Below are 20901 nucleotides of genomic sequence, written 5' to 3' on the forward strand. Positions count from 1 at the left end.
TATCTATATTTCGATAAACAAAGTGTTGTATTATCTATATCCATATATACTGCAAACTCGAACGGTAAATAAAGTAAACAAAATGAACATGCGTGAATGTAGCTTTTTGACCTTGAAATTAGGTGATATATACATGCTCTTGTGAGATTTTCATAAACATACATACAAACATGACTGCATTGTTCACATGAGGAGAAAAGCGAAAGATGCGTGAATTGAATGATATATACAAAATCATTGGGCGTACAATGTAGACATACAGTATATTACGCGTACGAATACAACGGGATGAGGTTCTCCGTGATCATAATCAGAAAGAATATGTTATCAGTTCACTTTATGATGTGCTGCTCTTGACCATGCTTTTGTCCAATCTTCTTTCTCCTCTTCCCATCTTGGTAAAAATGTATCGTTTGAAGACATGGGCATAAAATCAAATTGAGGTTGTTGTTGATTTTGTAAATGACTGTATGGATTAGAAACAGATTGAGGATTATTGTTAGAAAAGTTATGGTGGTTAGTGAATCCGTTAGTATGGAATGATTGATTTCTATTTGATATCCCATGAGTATGGTTGGAAGAGATATTGCGTATCACTCTTGAATGTGAAGGACCTAGATTTGATTGAGGATTCATAAAACCATTATTGTTTCCTTGAATAGAATCTGGATATTGTGGATGTCGATTATTTTGAACTTGATGTTGACCTTGGTAATTCACACCATCATGAAAGCCGTGGTATTCAGATTGACTTTGAGTTAACGTGTTTGAGCTGATGGAGCTACCATACTTATCACCTTTGATAGTTTTAAGTGTTAATATTGATTTTGGGTCCACTTTATCTTCTGAAGGTGGTTTAGGTGTAAATAAAGTTATCTTATATCCTTTTCCCTTTAAATTATCCCCTGAATTACCAGTATGATCAATATCTTTATCAATCTTGGTGAGAAAATCTTCGTTTTTCCTTTGACCATTAAGTTTGAGAAACGCATTAGCAAAAGGTGACGGATTAGCGGTCGACGTGAGGTGGTCAGTAATTTTGTGTCTATCTTTTTCCTCTGGTATAAGTATAGTTTTCTTTGGGAAAAGGTTAATATGTTTTCTGAACTTATTTCTACCATATCTATGATCAGAGTTGAACACGTTAGGTCGCTTGCGATTCCGGTTTTGATTTTTTTGATATCCTTTTTTGGGTAAAGTCGACCATTCTTCCTCCTCCTCTTCTTCTTCTCCTCCTCCTCTCGCATGATGGTTTTGATCATCCCCTTCATCCGCAGAAAGTCCAAAGGTTTGCTTGTTTCTGCTAAACATGGCTTCATTAGATTTACTTGATGATATTGCGGGAGTTGGCGATGGGTCCGAAGTTCTTTGATATATTGTTGAACTTTTGGGGGTTTCCAACTGATTGGGAAGTCTCCCTGCCTTGTTGTTGTGTTTAGCTGTAACCTGTATGATATCTGTATCGCTTGTCAGCATTACACCACATCTCATTGCGATGAAACTCGCCTTCTTCCTCGGCAGATTTTTCCAGATCTTGTATCTGCTGTGGACTACAAGAATATCTTACAGGCTTAGGTGCGATTAAGTCTACCATATCCTTGTTGTATCGCTCAAGAGGCGGAGAGATGGAAGGAGTCGCTCGTGATGACCAATCACCGGCTTCTTCGATAACATGTAAAGCTGAAGAGGGAAGTCGAGTGATTGTTGAAGGTTGATCAACAGAAATTACCTCGTCATTGTCATTCGGTGGTGTGGGAGGCGCTTGCATTGATCCATCGCGAGTCAGATCGATTATGGGACTTTGATCCTTATTGATATTTGGATTCATAGTTTTCTTTGATCCTGGTGTTGAACGATCCCAGAAATTTCTACCGTTATTTTTGAACGCACTTGATGTATTTTTAGAGTTATTATCAATGATTTCTTCTAATGTCATTTTGCGTTCTTTCTTGCTAATTGCCCTTGGTGATAGAGGTCTTTCGGTGGCTATTTCTTCCAGCTTCTGTTGAGTAGCTTTCGACGTTTCTTCAGGATTACCACAAATCAAGTTATGTAAAGCTTCTACACCTAAACGCTCTACCGATTGCTCCTCTTCAATTTTTCCTTTCTTACCTTTACCCTTGGTATTCTTGGATTTGATAGGCAGATCTTTCATCTTCTCAATACCTTTTAGGATTGGATGATTGGTTTCAGGTTTGGCATGAGGAGCTGTATGTTTTGGATACAATAAAAAGACACATAATTTAGTAATTTGAGGCTGGTATAGTATATGATCGAAAGGGAAACTTTCGAAGGATTTTACTCACATATTATACCAAATTTAATAACTCCTTCCTCTCGTTTTTGTTGATCTTTCTCTTTCTCTTCTTCTTCTCTCTTTTTCTTTTCTTCTTTCTTTTTCTTATTTCTTGCTCTGGTAGCAGCAGCTTTTTGGTTTCTTAATCTTCTCTTCTCGTCAGCACTCATCCAATCATCTTGTTTATCTAATATAGATTTCTTTCTTGGTGGATCTTTAGGTATTGGTTCATCAGATGCAGTTACCCAGCCACTACTTCTGACTTTCATGACTGGCGGCTCATCATCGCCAGCTGGAGCATTATCCTTATCGTTATTTCTGATTGTTTTAAACAGTCCAGATTCCGGTTGTGGTTTTGATGATACGGTAGATTTATTGCGGTTTTTGTTATTGTATTTGCTACTACTTTCACCTCGCGTAGAAGGCGCATGTTGTCCATAGAAGCCTTCTGTCCATCCTAATAAGTCAGGGAAAGCGAGTCAGAGTAAGTCATTAACTTTCATAAATAGCTAAGAACAAGTCAAACAATGGTTAGTGATATCTTATGACTAACCATTTTGCAAAGCAGGTTTTCGGGAATTCTTCTTTTCAGTCCTTCCTCCTCTTTGAGCGGCAATAGTGAACGGAGTTTCTTTATAGGTTACCGTTTCATATCTATTACTTAAATCCAATTCTTGCATCAGGTTGCCACCTGTAGACAAAGCGTTAAAATCTACCGGTCCATCATCATCCATCTCCAGATCGGGAGAAGGTGAACGAAACCCATCATTCCATCCGTCTTCGCTCATCTTGATTATCAGGTGTTAAGCGATAGGTATTCAAGCTACTTTTAGGACATGTTGAGGAGAAGAAGAAGAAGAAGAAGAAGATACTATAACGAAGAGGAAAGAAAGATGACTGTGTTATTATGTGGGTGAACATTAAGTTACTTTTATTGAGAGCAGTCGCGTACTGTCAAGCCACGTGGCAATTTATGCTTTCATCTGATCTTACCTTCTTTCCGGAATTCGACTTCAGCTCGACTATTTCTTCCCCTTTCTCGCTTTTAACGTTCGATTATTTAGCTCAAATCGTTGCATCCACCTCTCAAATTCACTCCGACCGGCTGGAAACCAAACATCCAACATGACAGAGCCTTCAGCTCCGATCGCGGGACCCAGTAATCATGGAAATAGTGCCGGTACTGGTACTAGACCTGATACTAATTTACTTCGACAGTTTGTTTTAGAATATTTACAATCACATGGATTTGATAAAGCTTTAGCACTATTTCAACAAGGTATATCGGATCAAGCTGTTGATGGAGCAGCAAATGGATCAGGAGCCGATAAAACAAATACTGCTGGTACTGGAGGTGTAAATGGAGAGGACGGAACTATAGGTGAAGATGGGAATAATAATAGGAGGAATTCAGGCGGTGGTGGTGAAGGTAAAGAAGCTATATTTAGAGCCCCCGGACCAGTACCATTAGAATCAAATGTTAAAAGAAATATACCACAAGCTCAAGCAATCTCAGCATCGACTTTATCAAATAGTATAACACCTGAATTCGAAGCTCAAGCGAAATATATTATAGAACAATTACAAGCTAAAGTACAAGCTTCAACTAATGCTAATCAGGATCAAGATGGAAATGCAGGTGACGACACAAATAAGGAGTTAAAAGATGCTTCAAGTCAAGACTCTTTGTTAGATCCCTCAGATAGAGTACAAGGTTATAAAAGTTATAAGAGATGGGTGGATGGTGGTTTGGATTTATGGAAGGTGCGCTACCTTGTTAAAACATGTCAAATGATCTAAATTGTAGCTGACATATTGTGTTTCTAGCCTGAATTAGATAACCTTTCCTTCCCTCTTTTCGTTCATACATTCCTCGAACTTATACACTTTGGTTTCTTGAAGACAGGTAAGCTGTTTTCTTCAACCCCAGGCGTTACGGTAGAGTTCTAGCTTATAATAACGACAATGCAGCCCGAGACTTTTTTGAACAACAATCAACGCATCATCGACCATTCCATCCTCAGGATATATCTGCTTTATCCTCCATCTCGACCAAAGAACATGTCCAGGCGAATCCATTTGCCCAACGAATGATAACGGATAAATATGTGATACCTTTATCTCGAAATGCAAATGATTTGGTTATACAGTGGTTGAGTGGAGCTGGATTAGATGAAGATTGGGAATCTGGTTTACATACTGCTGCTGGAAGAGCTAAAGAAGCTATTAAAGGTATTGTCTTTTCAAACATTAGTATACAAGGTATGTTTTTCAGTTTTTCCTTCTCAAGTAAGTGGATAGAGCGTTTCGCTGAATATGCTATATATATTATAGTCACTAGCAGTTCTGTTCCACTGGATAAGATAACTATAGCGTCAAGAAGTGGTCTCATTGCTTCTGCACTGCCTTCAGCAATGCCTATAGAAGCATTCAATACTGCTACAAATCTCAGACTTGGTGCACCACCTATGACTGAAAAGCTAAAAGAACAAGTTGCGCGAACGTTGCAAGACGAAGAGCCAGCTCAACAGCAGCCTAATGGGATTGCGTCTCCTTCAAAAGCCTCAACTTCGACATTACCTAACGGTCATCCTAATGTGAATGGAGTAGATGCAAATGGCGATATAGAGATGGGTTCATCCGCAGATGGGGTAAATGGGGAACAGCCAATACAGATTGACAATAACGAAGAAAGATCAGGTACACCTATACCGAACGGCGATAGTAACAATGTTACTGTAGAACAAGTCAAACTAGAACCTGAATTGGAAAAGAAAAAGGATCCAAGTTTAGTTAGTCCTGAAGAAAATGAGACTCTACCACCTATACCTGCTGTCTTTAGGATACCAGATCTGAAGAGGGAAGTTGAAGCTATCAGGGATAAAAGGAAAATGATTCGTTTAGGGCCCCAGCAAAATGGTGAAGTCAAAGCTGGAAGTAGCTCAAGTACTGTTTTACCTAGTGTAGTAGCTTTTACACTATTTGATCAGGGTGAGAGGTGAGCTGGCATGTTCCGTTCGACGTTCAAGTGCTTAGCTGACCTAATATTCAGTGCGTCTTCGGTCGAGTTTTCGAAAGATTCTTCCTTGATGGCTGTTGGTTCGTCCGAAAGTTGTATACGGTTGTGGAGTCTCAAAGGAGAAAAGCTAAAGAAGAAATCAATAGGTGAGTCTCATTACTCCATTTCACCATTACAAACGCTGAAGCCTTTGTTACAGATCCTACAGACGGCTCTTTGCTGGAAGATGAAGGACAACCTTTCCGAAAATTGATAGGACATTCTGGTCCCGTTTACTCTTTATCGTTTGATCCGCTATATGGATCAGCTTCTGCACCTTCAACAATGCTTTCATCATCACAGGATGGTACAGTACGATTGTGGTCTTTAGATACATATTCGAATTTAGTAGTATATAGAGGACATGGTAAAGATCCAGTATGGGATGTTGAGTGGGGTCCAATGGGTGTATATTTTGCAACTGCTTCAAGAGATCGTACGGCTAGGCTGTGGAGCTCTGATCGAGTCACACCGTTGAGGATGTATACTGGTCATTTATCTGATGTCAACGTGAGTTCGCACTTTCGCTAGAATCGAGCACGAACTACATCACAAAGAAGTATACCAAGCTGATTGAGATATGTTGTTAGTGTGTTAAATTCCATCCGAACTCGCTGTACTTGGCGACAGGCTCAAATGACGCTTCGTGCAGATTATGGGATGTACAGAGAGGTGCATGTGTTCGATTGTTCATGGGTCATACAGATTCAGTAACTACAATGGCCATAAGTCCAGATGGTAAATTGTTAGCTAGTGCAGGTAAGTTGATGGTCTATATATTTATAACCTAATACGCAGTTGTGAAATCATCTATTTATTTAAAGCTGATAAATTTTCGATTCTTTTTCGTTACAATAGGGCTGGATTCTTCGATATGGTTGTGGGATTTAGGATCATCAAGACCAATCAAAAAGATGTATGGACATAGATCATCAGTTCAATCATTAAGTTTTTCGGCAGATTCGTCTGTTATAGTTTCAGGTGGATTAGATTCAACTGTAAGATGTTGGGACGTCAAATCACCTGGTGGTGAGAAACCTTTAGTCAACAATAGACAGAATGATTCAACAACAATCACAACCAGTGCTGGAACGGATGATCTGCAAGGTTCTTTACCTATGGGGCCCGGTAGAGGTAATTGGGAAGATGAGCCCCACACGTAAGTTTTCCATTCTACTACCGAAGTTACAATCTTTGGTATTCTTTCCTACTCACAAAGGTACCGTTGTTATAGTGCCGATTTATTAGCGACTTGGCCAACAAAACGTACACCTATATTGAAAACACATTATACACCAAGAAATCTTTGTATGGTAGCTGGATCTTTCGTTCCTCCAAGCAACGTGTCAAAAGGGAGCCAACAGGCGAATGGGCAGTAGTGATAGACAGGAATCGGCGCCCCATTAGACCTGTTGACTGCTACCTCGGCTCATATGACCTTTATGGCATGTTACTCATATTTCCATTGCTATGATGTATAAATGACTATCGAATATATGTCTATTCTGTACAAATCACCAAATGATTCTTTCTTAACGATAAGGTACATAAGCTGCTGCCATGACGTTCGATTGTTCAACTTTCTATCATGAGAGGATTGATATTCTATGTAAGCTTTTTCTTCTTTCTAGGTTGGAGCATTGTAACAACTTCTTCTTGTCTTTCTTTCCTTACTTCTACTCCTTTTACTCCTTTTTCATTAAAGTCAACTTGAGGTAAATTATCTTTTTTTGGTATAATAGATAAACAATTTTGCTCATAATTCTTTAAACCAATTTCACCAATCATGATAGATTTAGTTTGTTTTAACCAAATTTCTGTACCTTCAATTGATAAATCTAAATTTTCAAAATCAATATTTGTTAATGCTACTAATAATCTATTTATGATTTCTGTTCTTATCATACTTGGATCCTTGAGAGTTGTGGCTGATTTGTGGGATTTGGATATTTGACTTTTGGAAATTTCTGGTGATTCTGATGTTTTGGGTATATCAACTTCTTTCACTTCTTTTTCTTTATCAATATCTTGAGCTAGAATAGGGATTGATGCACTTTCCGGATCCAGTGATGTTATCGTATCTACTACATCCGAAGCTGTAGTTGAGGTTGTCTTATTCTGTACAGCAGATTCTAATCCAGCTTCAGGTGCTATAGCTGGACTCTGATCTTTTAGTTGAGCGACCTTGGCCTTTGGTTTTACAGGCATATTCTGAGTCTTTTCCAAAGTAAAGAAACCAGTTACATCACCACCGCATTCTTGTCTAAAACCAATTCTTTCCCAAAATTCAATTTTATTTACTTTATTTATTGATAAAGCTAAATGTGATTGTTTTCTATCATTCAATTCTTCTTCCAATTCTTTCTCTTTTTTAGTTTTCTTTACTATTGACGGTTCATTTGGGTTTGTCCTTGTACTTGTTGTATCAGACTCTTTACCGCTATTATCTGTTCTATGAGTAGAATGTGGATTTTTTTGATATCCATCAGTAACTAGTTCTTCAAGAAAACGAGTTTTTGGATCATCAGGTAATGAAGGTATCAATGTTGCTAGAGATTCAGGAAGTAATTTATACGAAGATGAAGCTAAACCTGAGGCTGGATTAAGGGAAGATGATGATGGAGTAAATGGAGGAATTATGGGAGTATCAAAAGGTGGTTTATATTCCCATCTGATACTATGTGGTAATTGATTTTTGGATTGACCTAGTTGAATTTGTGATTCTAATTCTGCATAACCAGGTAATAAGTATTTCAACTGGATAGCTTCTCCATAGTCATCTCCTTTCTCTATTCCGACTTCTTGTTCTTTGAGTTGACTCTTAGACTTTATATAAGCGATAACAGTTTGTTCATAAACACTTTTCCACCATTTACATAACCCACTACCAGTCAAAACTTTTTTATTTTGATTTTTTGATGAATTTGCAAATAAATATTGATTTTGTGATCTTGCGAATAATTGAATTCGAATGTTTTGTAAATTCAACAAAAAATATTCTAAAAATGAGACGATCAACATTCTTGTCAAAGGTAGTGGTGTAGGTGAATATCCTGATGAATCAATTTTTGATATGTATAATATTGAATTTGACTTTCTTTCATGACCAGGTAGAGGAAAAGTGTATAGATACGCTGATATAGCTGTTACTAAAACCTTCTTTTTTCCCTTCTCATCTTCTGTAGAAATAGAAAGACTAGGTACTGCGGAGGGCGGTAAGGTTGAAGAAGGAAGATTGGAAGACAAGACAACTAAGAATTCCTGCTGAAAACATTTTGGTGGAATTGGAGTATGTGGGAAAATGGAAGAAGTTTTCTTCGGTTCAGATGCTATGACTGTCATTCCCAAATCGTGCGGGTTGGCAAGCTCCGCCAATGATTTGGAGAGGTGACCTCGCAGGCTGTTATAAAGAAAGCAACAGGGCGAGACAGAGTAATATGGGTTTATCAGTTCATATACACCTTAGTGAACAAGATTACTGATTCATGAAGTACTTACCTTGAGGTTGTTATGCTCATTCTGCTTCTTGTTCTGGCAAGACTTCCCTCTTTTGAACTTCTCAGATACTGATATTACTCAAGTGTTAGAATGTTGTCGTGTATTGATTGAATGTTAGTAGAGTCGATGCACATACACAGAAAGACTTGTTAACAGATAGTGAATGAAAACATTACGCAGTGGTACCAGTACCTGACTGTTTCACGCGTGGTGGAGGTAGTCCACCCACAATATGTAATTAGTATCACGTATAAAAGTTCCTAAACGTGTTATAGTGTATCTATTTTACAGCTAAGGCCAAATTGCATGAAAGTACCCAAACGGCAACATGATACACTGTACTTTGTCTTAAGTATACAAGGTCATAATCGCAGCTTTTGGGGTCCCCTTCACTTCTCCAATTACCTTGCAATGAGTATCATGTCTTGCTTCTCTGACCATCCTCTCAACACGATGAGCTCCCTAGGCGGCCCTCAAATGTGATACATTATCAACTAACCTTCACTCCTTGAGTTCTTCAAGCGAACGGGTATATATGTCGTCTTTATAACCAGGATTGGAGCTACTACTGGACATTGCACCAATCATAAAATCAGAATGTATGGCAAACTTGGTTCTAACTTCATCAGGGAGTGTCTCATATCTAGCCATCATTTGCTCCACGACTGACTGAGAGCCTATAGATTGGGTTTGAGTGATTTGTGATTGTCTTAAGTCGATTGTAGACTCATAGTATCAGTGCGGTATGTCAACACATAAAGATGCAATACTCACTTGAAGTTCTGCTCTAACTCCTTCATATATTTAGATTCAATCGTGCAAGCTTTCGTATGCGCTTGACATCTAAAACAGTCACTAGAGTAGAATGCAAACAAGGCAAATGTCCTGTCAGAGACTATTTCAACAAACGATTGCAGCTTTGATAAGCTAACTTACCTCATTGTACTTGGATCATCGTATTTTCTCCTTTTGCAAACCCAATTATTCGTACGACACGACATACATTTGTCTAATTGCCTGCTCCAACCTTTTCCTGGACCTGTGCTTGGAAATGATGATGAATTCTCGGCATTCATCTTGTATAAACTAGTATCTAGTATCCAATGATCAGCATATAACGTATTATAGGGTTCTGTGATAGCTTTATGGATCGGCTGCCAATTGAAAGCTCATGAAAACTTACTGTACTGGAAATGAACAATGAGATAATGAGAGAAGAATAACTTTATATCATCAGATATTCTGTACCATTTATATATTTCAATGTCGATCAATTGAGAAATTGCGAGGAGAAACCGATTATTTCGTGCTATGATTCTGGGAAAGGTTTTGGAATTTCTTACGTAGTCGGACTTATATTGGCTTATTGGAGAGCGGCTCCTGGTTGGCATGTTGCTCCATTGATCCAGTTTTCCAGCGGTGTAAGAACTCTTTTGTGCTAAAAGCGAAACTCGGGGTTTTTTTGTATTTCCTCCAGTATGCGTTGGGTTTGGAAATACACAAATCTCAAATAGTCCAGTGTATTGAAAGGAGAGGTTTAGAAAGTTCTTCTTTTGAGCAAAGAATACTGTTACTTCACACTATACGTTTCGCATGACCTGATGACGACTATGTCTGCTCATTGCAGGTTTTAAAAAGGAGTGCAGCAGGCAGACTGCTGTCAGTTATGACAACAGCATGAACCCAACAACCAAGAGCATGCATGCACAAGATAACTTATAAAGATTGTTCTACTCCTGTCTTCGCGATGTCCAGTAATCGTCCATTCTCGTGACAGCCTCTCTCCATAGCTGTTTGACTGTTTCGTCGACAGGATCTTTCCACATCTTAGCATGAAGTCTATACATGAGAGCCCAGATTAACGTTAGCACCATTTGAAAAAGCAAATTGGAGGCGGATAATAGGGGATATGTAAAATGAGTAAGGTATATATGCCAAAAAAGACTTACGCATGATATCCCTCTTCAACATCTGATGCTTTGGGATAATGCGATACGAATCTACTTTAAAATATTAGCCTGCGATCATACATACTGAGAAACGCATATGATTTTTAGGTGAGTCGGCATGGAAGGGAGATCCAGCTTACTTGGGATTCAAAGGAGTCCATGGTTGTTTACCATTCCAATCGAAGTAATGATTAATCAAAGCCTGAAGTAATGTGGGTTATAAAATCAGCATTGGATAGGTTGATTATATTTTGTCGAGATAGCGAGCCATGAACGATGTTTATAATATACTTCGAGGACAAAATGGGACTCACTTGTTCCATGTAGAAATTATCATACCCTTTTACCTTCAATAAACTTTGAAATAGACTTGTACTTGGTTTGATTAACATGAAACCAGCATTTAGATAGTCTCTAATTTCGTTTTTCGAGGGTTCTAACCTCAAATCGGTATTTGTTATGAACTTCTTGTTATTTTCACCTATACCACCTATCTGGAAACCTCCTTGTTGAATAACTTCTTTCGATTGCCAAATGTTTTCGAGAGAGTTTAGGAGTAAAATATCATTATCTAGATATAAGATCTTATCATATTTAACCAAATTGAATATGTTTAATTTGGTATATTGATCTTTCCAATGATGGTTTTTATCATTTTGAATATCGTTCGATAATTCGAATCCTTTTAATAAATCAACTTTTTCGACCTTTGCTCCTTCCCTTTTCAATAGATCGTCTGTTTCAGAATCAATTTCAGGTGTAGTTATAACTACGAAATCTCTTTGACGTGTTGAATCTGATGTAGTAGGATCATGTAATACTTGATATATCAACAATCTAGTCGATAATAGATAATTTATGTCAGATATGGAAGATAAGAAAGTTACGTATGCTTCTTTCTTTTGTGGTATCCCATTTTTTAGCTGGGCTATCTGGTTTTCCGTATCCAGATTATCCTGCAATCCCATTACCGAAGATGATTGTTCCATCAGATCTCCTAAAACCGAGTCTTTTGTTGATATCATATGAGTTAACCGCAATCTAACATCATTCATCCAATATACTAATATACATAAACTCAATATCTGTAATAATACTATTTTGAATTTACGTTTTGTAGGTTTATTTTTCGTTGAAGATGTGAATGAAAATGGGCCTGGTGAACGTGGTGACATAGTTACAGGGGAAGGTAATTTATCTTTCTCAAAGAATATAGGTGAAGATGAGTTTGAGGATGATGTCGTAGATATATATAATGGTTTATATGATGTATTCGTTGGTATCATAGTTGGTGTATTCGTTATTGAAGAAGAAGAAATAGGTGAAGAAGAGGAAGAAGTTGAAGCTGATGATGATGACCTAGATGATCTAGATGATAATGGTGTTTCTGACTAATACGATTCAATAGGTGTCAGTAACTGAAATTGGTCATTCGTTGAATTATTTGTGAAAGGACTTACTATCATCCTGAAACGAGTTTTCTTTTGTTTAATCAATAATGATTAGGTCACTACCACCTTTGTAGTGATAATATTGATTATACACCAACTGGTATTCGACTAGGAGACGATCGATTGTCCTTTCTTTTCCTCGATATACGCTTGATGAATGTGTGTAGTTCAGCTGCTGCTTGTGTTTCGGTCAAATGGTGTACAATTTTGAAGGCAAAGTGTCATGCGAGTTCAACAGCCAGTATTGAGCACGTTAATCTGGTGTGATTTGATGTTATAAACAGATTATCTGTATTATTACCGTTTCTTTGTATAATCTGATGTTCAACTTTGATTTTCCTGTCAAATAAATGTCTAAAAGGGGTACTAAATCGCTGATATGAGATCTACCTTATTATTCTGATATACCTATCTATCAATCTATTTATCTATATTTGTGTTGTACGTAGAAGTGCGATTGTAAAGCAATGGCACCTATAAAATCTATTGATTTATTATATGATGTGCTACAAAAGCAACATCCAATCTATATTTAGAGTCAAATCCAAAACGGTAAAGGAATTGTCCTTTGTAAGACATACGGAACAGGCTTTCCCATTTCCATTGGTATTCCCATATACGGGTAGAGAGTGACTGAACTGATATGAATCGAAACTGATCCTGTGGCCGTAAAATGATGCTCTGTACATGTTATGTGATTACGGATCTCGTTACCTTACGATTATGGCTTTTTAGATAAGAAACAACGTTTTTATCCCATTTTTTTTTTGTATAGAGTTAAGATTACGATTTCGACCGGATAAAGTAAATAGCAAAACGGCCGATTGATAAAGACAACTGTACTAACCGATCGACGACAAAACATAAGGTAGACATCCGTAGTTCTTTCCCTGGATTCAGGTTCTTTGGCTTGATCTCCTTGAATACAAATCTGAATCGAAGAAGAAAATATAATATCTTTTACTCGAACACGATTTATCACGACATCATCATCGATGTAGTAATAATGACTCAAGATGAGTGACCTACTTGATTCCGTATGTATCAAGATGACACCGTCCAAGTTGAAATGATCGATGAACTGATGACTAAAGCGCGTGAACTTGGCAGATTCCTATCGTTTGAATATGTTTCGCTTGACGCTAACTAACTCAAACAAATATAATGCTTTCCTCGGTAAGACGCGAATAATTTGCTCTTGGCATGACTTGTGAACATGTACCATTACATTTCTGATATCGATAATATATATACAAATATACAATACATGGAATCAAATGATATCGCATCGAGTAACTTAAGATATAGTCCGTATTATTCGTATCCACAGAAAGAACCATATATCAAAAATTACAAAGAGACTGTTTACCTAAATTTACAAAGTACTATTATCCATAAGTATGTATATACAAAAAATAATCGTAAAAATCACTAGCGTCCCGATAGTAAATAGAAGTCGCATGCTTAAGCAGTAATTTCAATCTTGACATCAATATCTCTAGCATGCTGCTGTATAATCTCATCTTCATCATCCAATTCATCAATTTCATCTAAATTTCTTTCATTTTCACTCTGTTTCTGTAAACGTTGAATTTCTTCTAATTTCCTTCTTTTAAATTCAATGTTAACAGCGATTAACCAACTTTTGATCAATTGTGCATGTCTCTTCCTCATTTCTCGTATTATTACAGCAGTCGAGGGTCGGTCACCATCTTCTTCATCTTCTTCATCAGGCATACTTATGGATTCTCCACTACCTAATTCTAATCTCTTTACACCTCTGACAATCTCTTCTTCTGTATGTCGTTTAACAGGTAGTGCAACTAAAGAAGGTAGGTTTAGACCAGATGAAGAAGAAGATCCAGGTGCAGGTGAACTTCTTGGTGTAGATGATGATGATGCCATAGAGTTTGATCTATAGTGGCTGATCTCGGATATCGATGGTAAAGATTGTTTATTGATCTCGTTATCTGCTGATGGATATAAAGTTGCGTTATTCATTATAGCGGGTAATTTGAGATCTGGATCAGATTCTTCAGCAGACAATAAAGCTTTAACGGGTATTTTGGGTGTTTTCTCTAGATCTTCAGAAATTGATTCAGGCTCCGCAACATATCCTTCTTGATGGTCTTCTTCATCTTCATCGTTGACGGCCGTTCTTTCGGCACTCTCCCTTGCACGCGCAGATAAACTTGCACCAAGAGGTTGAACATGTCTGTAAGTCTTCTTGTAGAAATCTTTAGGTGCTAAAGTTGGCGTAGGGTACAAGTTTTGTTTAGATCTCGCTAAAGAATCGAATGATTGGTAGTTATCGACACCGTGACCGTTACTACCCAACCCGGTTTGTGTATTGCTGTACTCATTCATGTTGAAAGGTAGTTCAGCATATTGAGTTGATCCTAAACCGTAAAAGTTGGATAAATATGTGGGTTTACCATTGGTGTTATTGGGTAAAGCATTCAAAGATCCTGTTGATGCTCTGGGTAATCCCGCTATTGGTCTCTTCATTGGATCTGACAAAGCTGACACATCTGGAGCTGATCCTGTTCGATGTCTCATGCCCTCTAATGAAGGGTACAAACCGCCGAAGGATATCGAAGGTGATCCATTTGGTAATGAATGGGATAGATTCGAGCCGTTGTCGTTGTGATTGGCATTGATGGGTATACCTGGCATACCGGCTAAACCCAAGGAAGCGAGTTCATCAGGGTTGAATAGATCTTCTACGATGTTGCTACTATCAGACAACGGAGAATCGGTATTGACTGAACCTGGTCCACCAGAATTGCTATGCATGAGAGATGGAACTTGATTGTGGTATTGACCAGATGCGTCTCTACCGAGAGAAATCATGAACTCGTTGAACATCGCCAAATCAGCTTCAGTCTTGATTTCAGGTATAGCAAGAGGTGGCGAGGGACCCGTTGAAGACATAGATGAGGGTAGACCACCGCCTGGAATCGAAGGTAGGTTTGGATAGGCATTGATGGAAGCATTGAGAGGTGGGGTATAGTCGTTGTAACCAGACACAGGAGAGATCTGAGGGAATCCAGGTTGCATCGAAGGTGGTACAAGGTTGTTCAGTCGGTACATCATCTCTACGTCACAAACCTTGTGTTAGCTCGAGAGACTATGGTGATTGTGTCGTGACTGCGTAACTTACCAGCATCATAGACAGGTTCGACCTTTCTTTTCTTCATGTCCGCCAACAAACCTTCAAGGCCTTCATTCTCGTAAGTAGCTTGACTTCTCTTCATACCAATCTTGGTAAAATCGTTTGTATTTGCTGTAGCAGCTAATTGAGCGGCGTAAGTTTGGGTTTGCTGTTGATTATAAGCTAATTGTTGTAAGATTGCCATTTCACGTTTTTGATAAGCAGCTAATTCCTCATGTTGTTTTCGATGTAATGCAGCTAAAGCTGAAGGTGAAGGTGAAACTGATTTATCTTGAAGTCCTGAAATTTGTGGTGGTAAAAGATGTTCATAAGGTGATGAAGGGTTCAATTGTGATCTAGATGAAGAGGATGAAGGTGAGAGTGATGAAGACATTGGTGAGACCTGTCTTTCGTTATCGACATTTGTATGTGAATGGATGTTACCTGATGAAACTCTTGAGTTAAATTTAGGATCTGTTGAAGTGGTAGCTTTACTAAGTTTATGCATTTGATGATGTTCTTGTGTATGAATTCTTTCATGTTTCTTCAAATCCTGGGGTCGTTTGAATGTCTTTGAACACACTGAACATGGATGTGGTTTAAGTGGTGTATGAACTACAGGGAAGAACAAGGCATATCAATAAGGTGTATAGCTGACAATCGATCGAAGACGAGGATGAAGACTTACCTCTAAGATGACTTGTGATATGATCTCTCTTAACGCATTTTACACCACAATTTTCCCATCCACAAGTTAAACAGAGGTTATTTGTTGATTTTCTGCCTACATGTGCATTACATAAATGATCATATAATTCATCAGGTGATGAAGATACATGTTGACAATCATTCCATTTACATCTTAGCTGTTCGTCTGAATCTTCGTTGGCAACATTTTGCTGAGATTGGGATTGTGATGTATTATACATTGTAGCTCCTGATTGCAATTCTGGTGTTAATGGTTCTAATGGATCATTTGATGATGCTGTTGATTCAGATGATCTAGGTATCGCAGATAAATATCTACCACCATCTGTTGGTGAGACAGGTAAAGTTGGATAAACCATCTTGGTCTAGGGGAAATATTTGGTTTCAGTAACTACGTAGTTCAGATGGGCATGTCAACGATGGTCATACTATATAATGATAGAATATATGAATGGATCATCCACTCACTATATGAGACCTCCAGTAGTAATGATTCTCAATATGTAGTGCAGTTCTGTCGGGATGTATAAGACTTGTGGATTATGAAGCAAGGATGGTAGATGATGAAAGGTGTTAGTTCTTTCCTTTACTCTTAAGATGTTAGGCTATGACCAATCTTCTTCGTCGATGTTGATCTTGATGTTGTTGATATCGAGAATGGATGGTATGTAACTCTCAAATACTATGTATGATGTTAGTAACGATAAAGAAGGATGAAAAGATTATCAAGAGGGGGAAAGAAGGGGATGTTTATGGGAATGAGTATATAAAAGTATGGGTTTTGGTGGTTCAAGTTTGACGGTGCCAAGATTGCCAAGCGAATGAAAACTTGGCAAAAGTCAACCCAGTTTTTTGCCAATTAGACTGAAATTTATTATTACCTAATTCAGTTCGGATTCTGGACCCTTCCATCAATTACCTGTTCTTCTTTCCAACATGCGTCATTTCAGTGTATGCATTCAAGTATGCATGCATTCAAGCTATCATCAATATCCTCAACAAACGTCTGTTGTGCATACAACATGACGCGTCATGCATGGTCCTTAAAAATTGCATACTTGTATCTGTCCATATGAAGAGTAACAATCAATCAGAAAAGCGGAAAAACGCAACGCTGTCTGCCCGCAGCCAAGACCAGGTTCCAAACAAACCCCAAGCCAAAAGGAAGGTGCCACGTGGTAGACATATGACAAGACCGCCGATCACTCAATTACTCGGCGGCTTGGCAATATCTTGGAACGACATCCACTTGTGGCATATTTACCCATATAGTACATGGTGAGATAGCGATCCTTCGAAACAGTTTGTAAGCTTGTCATCGAACACAGTAGACCGCCACATCATATAGATAGCACAGTGGTGCGGCGGCAATACTACAGATGCAGAAAGCATACCATCGAACAAGTATGTCTGAAGCGCTAGAACATACTACATATATCATCTCGATATGAGATTTGTTGTATAATCGTGAAACAGTCGTTATCCGGTAGGTATCGTTACAATGTCCGTTGTTCCATAACGAGTCTTAGGGTCCTGTAAAGTATCCCCTATGAAACGTATCTATCTTCTATAGCCCTTCTTCCACCATCCACCTATTTGTCTTCTTTTCCAGTACCAGATGAGGGCTAATATCAATAATACACCCAAGATAACACCAATAGCAATACCTGCCTTGGCACCTTTAGATAGACCGCCTCCACCGCATGGCAATGCAGCATCACATGGTTGTCCAGATGGTATGGAGTATGTATTTGCTTTAATGTCGACGTAGTACGGGTCTGCGGTTCCGTTAATGAGCTAGGTCAGGTATGGTAGTCAGTCCGTGTATCTTGCAAGCAAATTTAATTCGGTAACATTGCATACTACTCACCTGCATAGAAGCCAAAGTAGGTATCATCGCATTATAATCCAACGCCACCTCATTTTGTGCCCAATCATCTCTCCAATCCCAAAACTTGTCATCCGACAAGGGTCCTCCTACCATAGCACCGTATATTACGTATGCTTCTTGAGCTGGTGATGTTCTAATGTTTTTGATGTCGGATCCTCCAGATGCAGGTGCGGAATGAGGGTTCTGAGGGGAGTTTGGATGAGTTCCAACCATGTACGGGACTAGGTAATCAGGGATAAAATCAGCACTTGATATATATTCACGTAGGTGACATGGCGTTAATGTATTGTGCTACTCACCGTTCATTGGATTTTTACCTGTCATATAGTTTAACTGGCCTTGAGCGAAATCCTAAATATCATGTCAGCTAGATGCTTGTTTATAGAAACAGGATGAACTCAACTAACGTTATATTGCTCGGTCTTGGAGGAACTGGAAGCGATTGGCGCATATTTAAACATCAACATAGCAACTGCCATTGCAGGGTTAAGTGAAGCTTCATCTGAGTCACCGTCAAAGTAGAGAAGACCACCTAATTGGAAGATCAATGGGTATACGTTAATGTCTCAATTACATACATACCGATGAATGATCAATCAATGAACGGTACTCACCTTTTGTAAGATAACTCCTCTTGAAACTACCATCTATGATACTATCAAAAAAATGTTCAGTTTCTTTTTGCCAACCAGTTAAATTTCTATCTAATCCTGCACCTTGTGCTAATTCAGGTTTAGCAGTAGCAATTTCAGCAAACATGACATAAATAGCAGGTATAGAAGAATCCCAGTTCCAAACTTCCTGCAAACCTGAAATAGCATATTGAACATAATAATTATAAGCATCTAAATAATATTGTGAATTGTTGGTTGCAATAGCTAAAGATAATGCTGATAATGTTAAATCATCTTGCCAATTTGATGAAGCGTATGCTGCAACTGATTGACCTAAACTTGTATAATATGTTTGTCTTGGTGTAGTCGTATTTGCTGTTTGATATAATGACTTAGCATGAGACAGAAGTAAAGAAGAATATGTTGAATTGCCTATTGAACTTGGTGCAGAAGAAGATGAAGTGACATTGTAGGATATTGAAGGTGTATATAACATTGATCCTAATGCAAATGCTGTTGAAGCAGATGACCATGCGTCTGTTCCGGGGAAAGAAGAGTTGATAGGGTAAGATGGTCTTGGAGTAGGTATATTTAGATCACCGCCCCTAGTTTCAAGAGTGATTAGCAGGAAGATCACACTGTGAATATACTCTGAATAATTTTGAGCTCACCAATAGACGTTGTCTACATCGCCGGATCCGACCTGCACGAAGAGCTGATCATCCGTTGGATGGGCCTTCATAACCCAGTCGAAACCCCATCTCAGCGTTCCATCTAGATACGCAGTTTGTTTGGCTTGATCAAAGCCTTGTCCATGTGTTAAAGCTCCCCACGATAAAGCGAAAAGTGTAAAGGTCTGACGAAAGAAAACGTATATTAGTCAATATACAATCTTATAGGCCCGATTTCAATCCTGTCCAGTTGCACCGAGCGCGATGATGGTGAGCTAATAAACTCACAAGAGGGAAAGTAGCTTTTATATAATCTCCAGCATCATACCAACCACCTGACAAATCAAGATTGAAATCTGATCCGTCTTGTAGAGCAGAGTCATTTCTCCATTCTACTCTATTTCCATATGTACCTTGATCTAATTTACCTGATCTTTGTGCATCATAAAAATATAGTGAATTACCTAAAATGTTTGACCATTGTGTATTAGGTGTAGATGCTGATGATTCTAATCCTGATGAAGCTGTCGGAGGTGAATATGTTGGAGAAGGTGTTAATTGTCCTAATACCGTTATTGAAGGTATTAGGAAGAGTGGTAAAATGATAATGGACATCTTAGTTAAATGTCAAAAGGGGAATTGAGGGATAAGTGGTAATGGAAATTATTGATAATTGATCCAAAACATGAAATCTTTGACCACTTCGATATTTGAGGTGCTCAAAGCTAGCTGGTCCAGACTAAAATTATCTGTTAGATGATAATATAAGAATCTTCCAAACGATCCTTTGAGCGGTGATATTCGCTCTATATGCCAACAAGTTTCAGTTATATCTTGTTTTATTGATGTTTTTCGATGTTGAAAAGACTGATACGGTACAACCAAAGTCTTGGTTTCCTCGTCGCCTAGCACTGCTTTTTGAACGGTATCAACAAAAGTATACGTACAAATATTACGAAAATAGAATTGAAAACGACATCTTTTCAGCTCTCAACGAATTCCTACAAGCATCGTGCCTGATTTTTGAACATGTTCCCTTGATTTTTGTCCCTCCCGTATCATGGATTAACACTGTATGAGGTGATGTCACTCGGCATCATTTACCGGGGTCCGAGCTTTTTTGATACACGTGGGTCAGATGATCGCCGCAAACAAAATGTTGTCAGACAAAAATGAGTCGAGTTGATTCATATGTTAACAAGTGGTGAGGAATGTTCTTTTCTTATAGCAAAACTATCGCTGGAACAGTATGAATACGCTACTATGCTCTAGGGATATGAAGATTTATGATGCTATCGGAATTTATCAGTATGCAAATGAAAATAATCTACATGCATTCTATAGAGTACTGAGGAATGGAAGAATAAGTCAACGTTCATTTGTGGCAAAACATACGCCTCGTGTTTAAGGGATTTTATAGTAAGATTTGATGTTTGGTTTGTTTCAACCTTTTCATGTCAATAGCACTCTTCTCCATTATACGGAGAAACGAATTCGGATTATTGTATTTGTCAAGAGGTTTATGGAAATGGAAGCGGTGTATCTGTATTATTAACAGTGCCATTCGGAGAAGTCTGAGATAAAATGAATTTTTTGCAAATTTGAACTTAC

General features: G+C 38.3%; 7 protein-coding genes across 7 annotated transcripts; 1 reads left to right on the plus strand and 6 right to left on the minus strand.

Moving 5' to 3' along the window:
- Positions 1 to 327: 327 nt before the first annotated feature.
- On the minus strand, positions 328 to 3084 carry L201_002945 (uncharacterized protein; the record flags this gene model as incomplete). Its single annotated transcript, XM_066218708.1, has 4 exons — positions 328 to 1446; positions 1568 to 2208; positions 2307 to 2753; positions 2850 to 3084. 4 exons carry the CDS (start codon positions 3082 to 3084, stop codon positions 328 to 330), a joined length of 2442 nt encoding a protein of 813 aa, XP_066074805.1.
- Positions 3085 to 3421: 337 nt separating this feature from the next.
- L201_002946 (uncharacterized protein) lies at positions 3422 to 6733 on the plus strand (the record flags this gene model as incomplete). Its single annotated transcript, XM_066218709.1, has 9 exons — positions 3422 to 4060; positions 4124 to 4202; positions 4268 to 4558; positions 4631 to 5294; positions 5349 to 5461; positions 5515 to 5864; positions 5945 to 6113; positions 6213 to 6513; positions 6589 to 6733. 9 exons carry the CDS (start codon positions 3422 to 3424, stop codon positions 6731 to 6733), a joined length of 2751 nt encoding a protein of 916 aa, XP_066074806.1.
- A 226-nt stretch (positions 6734 to 6959) lies between these two features.
- Positions 6960 to 8872, minus strand: L201_002947 (uncharacterized protein; the record flags this gene model as incomplete). Its single annotated transcript, XM_066218710.1, has 2 exons — positions 6960 to 8754; positions 8853 to 8872. The coding sequence occupies 2 exons, from the start codon at positions 8870 to 8872 to the stop codon at positions 6960 to 6962; spliced, it is 1815 nt and encodes a 604-aa protein (XP_066074807.1).
- Positions 8873 to 9353: 481 nt separating this feature from the next.
- Positions 9354 to 9928, minus strand: L201_002948 (uncharacterized protein; the record flags this gene model as incomplete). Its single annotated transcript, XM_066218711.1, has 3 exons — positions 9354 to 9561; positions 9627 to 9707; positions 9789 to 9928. The coding sequence occupies 3 exons, from the start codon at positions 9926 to 9928 to the stop codon at positions 9354 to 9356; spliced, it is 429 nt and encodes a 142-aa protein (XP_066074808.1).
- A 654-nt stretch (positions 9929 to 10582) lies between these two features.
- On the minus strand, positions 10583 to 12267 carry L201_002949 (uncharacterized protein; the record flags this gene model as incomplete). The annotated part of the gene is made up of 5 exons (XM_066218712.1): positions 10583 to 10691; positions 10802 to 10852; positions 10942 to 11003; positions 11116 to 12192; positions 12262 to 12267. 5 exons carry the CDS (start codon positions 12265 to 12267, stop codon positions 10583 to 10585), a joined length of 1305 nt encoding a protein of 434 aa, XP_066074809.1.
- A 1449-nt stretch (positions 12268 to 13716) lies between these two features.
- On the minus strand, positions 13717 to 16473 carry L201_002950 (uncharacterized protein; the record flags this gene model as incomplete). The annotated part of the gene is made up of 3 exons (XM_066218713.1): positions 13717 to 15350; positions 15416 to 16021; positions 16095 to 16473. 3 exons carry the CDS (start codon positions 16471 to 16473, stop codon positions 13717 to 13719), a joined length of 2619 nt encoding a protein of 872 aa, XP_066074810.1.
- A 1201-nt stretch (positions 16474 to 17674) lies between these two features.
- Positions 17675 to 19905, minus strand: L201_002951 (uncharacterized protein; the record flags this gene model as incomplete). The annotated part of the gene is made up of 7 exons (XM_066218714.1): positions 17675 to 17911; positions 17985 to 18226; positions 18305 to 18356; positions 18413 to 18537; positions 18620 to 19224; positions 19291 to 19475; positions 19579 to 19905. 7 exons carry the CDS (start codon positions 19903 to 19905, stop codon positions 17675 to 17677), a joined length of 1773 nt encoding a protein of 590 aa, XP_066074811.1.
- Between the last annotated feature and the right edge of the window lie 996 nt (positions 19906 to 20901).

Source organism: Kwoniella dendrophila, chromosome 3, assembly GCF_036810415.1.
Source record: "Kwoniella dendrophila CBS 6074 chromosome 3, complete sequence".
Classification (NCBI taxonomy): domain Eukaryota; kingdom Fungi; phylum Basidiomycota; class Tremellomycetes; order Tremellales; family Cryptococcaceae; genus Kwoniella; species Kwoniella dendrophila.